The sequence below is a fragment of the Corvus brachyrhynchos genome, unplaced genomic scaffold (assembly GCF_000691975.1).
Source record: "Corvus brachyrhynchos isolate BGI_N302 unplaced genomic scaffold, ASM69197v1 scaffold262, whole genome shotgun sequence".
NCBI lineage: Eukaryota > Metazoa > Chordata > Aves > Passeriformes > Corvidae > Corvus > Corvus brachyrhynchos.
The window spans coordinates 3,446,406-3,448,081 of record NW_008236626.1 but is presented as its reverse complement, the minus strand read 5'-3'; the positions used below and the strand labels follow the sequence as shown (position 1 = coordinate 3,448,081).

Sequence of the window (1,676 nt, the reverse complement as noted above, 5' to 3'; positions counted from 1 at the left end):
AGCTCCCTCTCGCGACAGAGCCCACGGGCGACCGGCCCCGCTGCGGCGCTGGCACCGCCGCTTCCTCCAGGGAGCCAGGGAGGGGGGATCAAACCGTCTCCAGATGCTTTTATCGGTCAGGGTAATATATGTGGAAGAGAGAGGGTGATGGGGCTAATGGCACAGAAGGTCCTGCTCTGTCCCGTGACCCACTGGAGACAAGGAAGGTCTAACACTGAGGAGAAGAGAGGAGGAGAGGAATGCCCACCGAGTCAGCTGAAGACCTCAGGTCTGTCACGCGCTTCCCCTCGGGAGACATTGGGGTTGGGGGACCTCGCTGATGATCCTGGCCTGTGCTCTGGGCAGGGGTGGGTGGCGGAGCAGGGGAAGAAGGACTGAGGAAGGTGCTGTGTGAACCTGTGATGGAGTCCGCCCTGCCAGCTGTTTCCAGGCTTGTTTCAGGGTTACAAAAGATGCTCTCATCGAACTTGTGGATGACATAAAAAAGAGGGATACAAGGCCCCTGCTAAGAGGGCTAGGAGCACCCGAGTGCTGCACTGGGGCTCCGAGTGGTCAGCAGGATGAGCAGGAGCAGCCAGTGTGTCCTGGCAGAAGCAGAGGCCAGGAGCATCCTGGGCTGTGTAACAGCGGCACAGTGAGGAGGCGAAGAGAAGTGATCCTCTGCTCTGCGCTCCCTGCACCACGTCGTGATACAGCAAACAGTGCCGGGCCCCCAGCACAGAAAAGGGCATCAGCAAGGTGGAGAGACTTCAGCTGAGGCCACCAGGCAGCCTGGGGCCTGGAGCACTTGCAAACTAAGAAACAACTGAGGGAATTGGACTTGCTCAATCTACAGAAGAGATGGCTACAGCCTCGTGTGAGGGGGTTATTGAGAGGACAAATCTGGGCTCTTCACTGTGGTGCATGGCACAAGGACAAGAGACAGTGGGCAGAAGTCAAAACAACAGAGACAAGAGAAAATGCCACTCCCAGAATAATAAAGTATTGGTTTGTGGATCCAGAGGGGCTGTGGGTTCCCTGTCCTTGGAGGGTTTCAGGATCAGATTGAACAAAGCCCTGGGCATCCTGGTCTAAATTCAGTGTTGACCATACTTTGAGGAAGAAGCTGAACTAGAGATATCACAAGGTCTCTTCCCTCTTAAGTGATTCTCTGATACTATTTCCAGAAAAAAACATGTGGGAGAGATGGAAAGTCTCAGTGACCAAAATATCCCCAGATCTTTGCTTGTGCAAAGACTTCTGAAGCACCTGGAGAGGAACCAGCATTTTCCAAGTGTAATAGTAAACCAAGAGGGCATTCCCTTCCTTTAGGTCATGGATCCACAGACTGTCACCAACCTTCCCAACTGCCTTTGTGTCTAAGCCATAAATAAACTCCATTTGTCTACAGAGGGACTTCAGCACTTAAGGGCTTGGCAGGAAATATTCTGGGATTGAAAGCATGCCTTAGGACCTGCCAGCTACTTGGAAAGACACACTATCCCTTTAATGCTTAGCATATACTTACATGGCCCACTCCAGCTTCTCATTCTTGATGGAGTTATACAGTGTCTGAAAAAAGAACAAGGAATTAGCTGTGTCTCTCATGGAAGTCATGTCTGCTTGCAGAGGCATCTCCTCCTCCACACCCTGTCTGTATTCTTGGGGGGGTACTTTCCCTGCTGGACTGTCCTGGA

At 52.5% G+C, this 1,676-nt stretch overlaps 1 protein-coding gene across 1 annotated transcript in view; it reads right to left on the bottom strand.

The window, feature by feature from the left end:
- The window catches only part of PSD2 (pleckstrin and Sec7 domain containing 2), a gene marked incomplete at its 5' end in the record, with an annotated part of 36,823 nt that overhangs the window by 16,317 nt on the left and 18,830 nt on the right, over positions 1-1,676 (bottom strand). Inside the window, one exon of the mRNA XM_017726531.1 lies at positions 1,508-1,551. Coding sequence (XP_017582020.1) covers positions 1,508-1,551 — 44 coding nt within the window. The remainder of the gene's footprint in view (positions 1-1,507; positions 1,552-1,676) is intronic.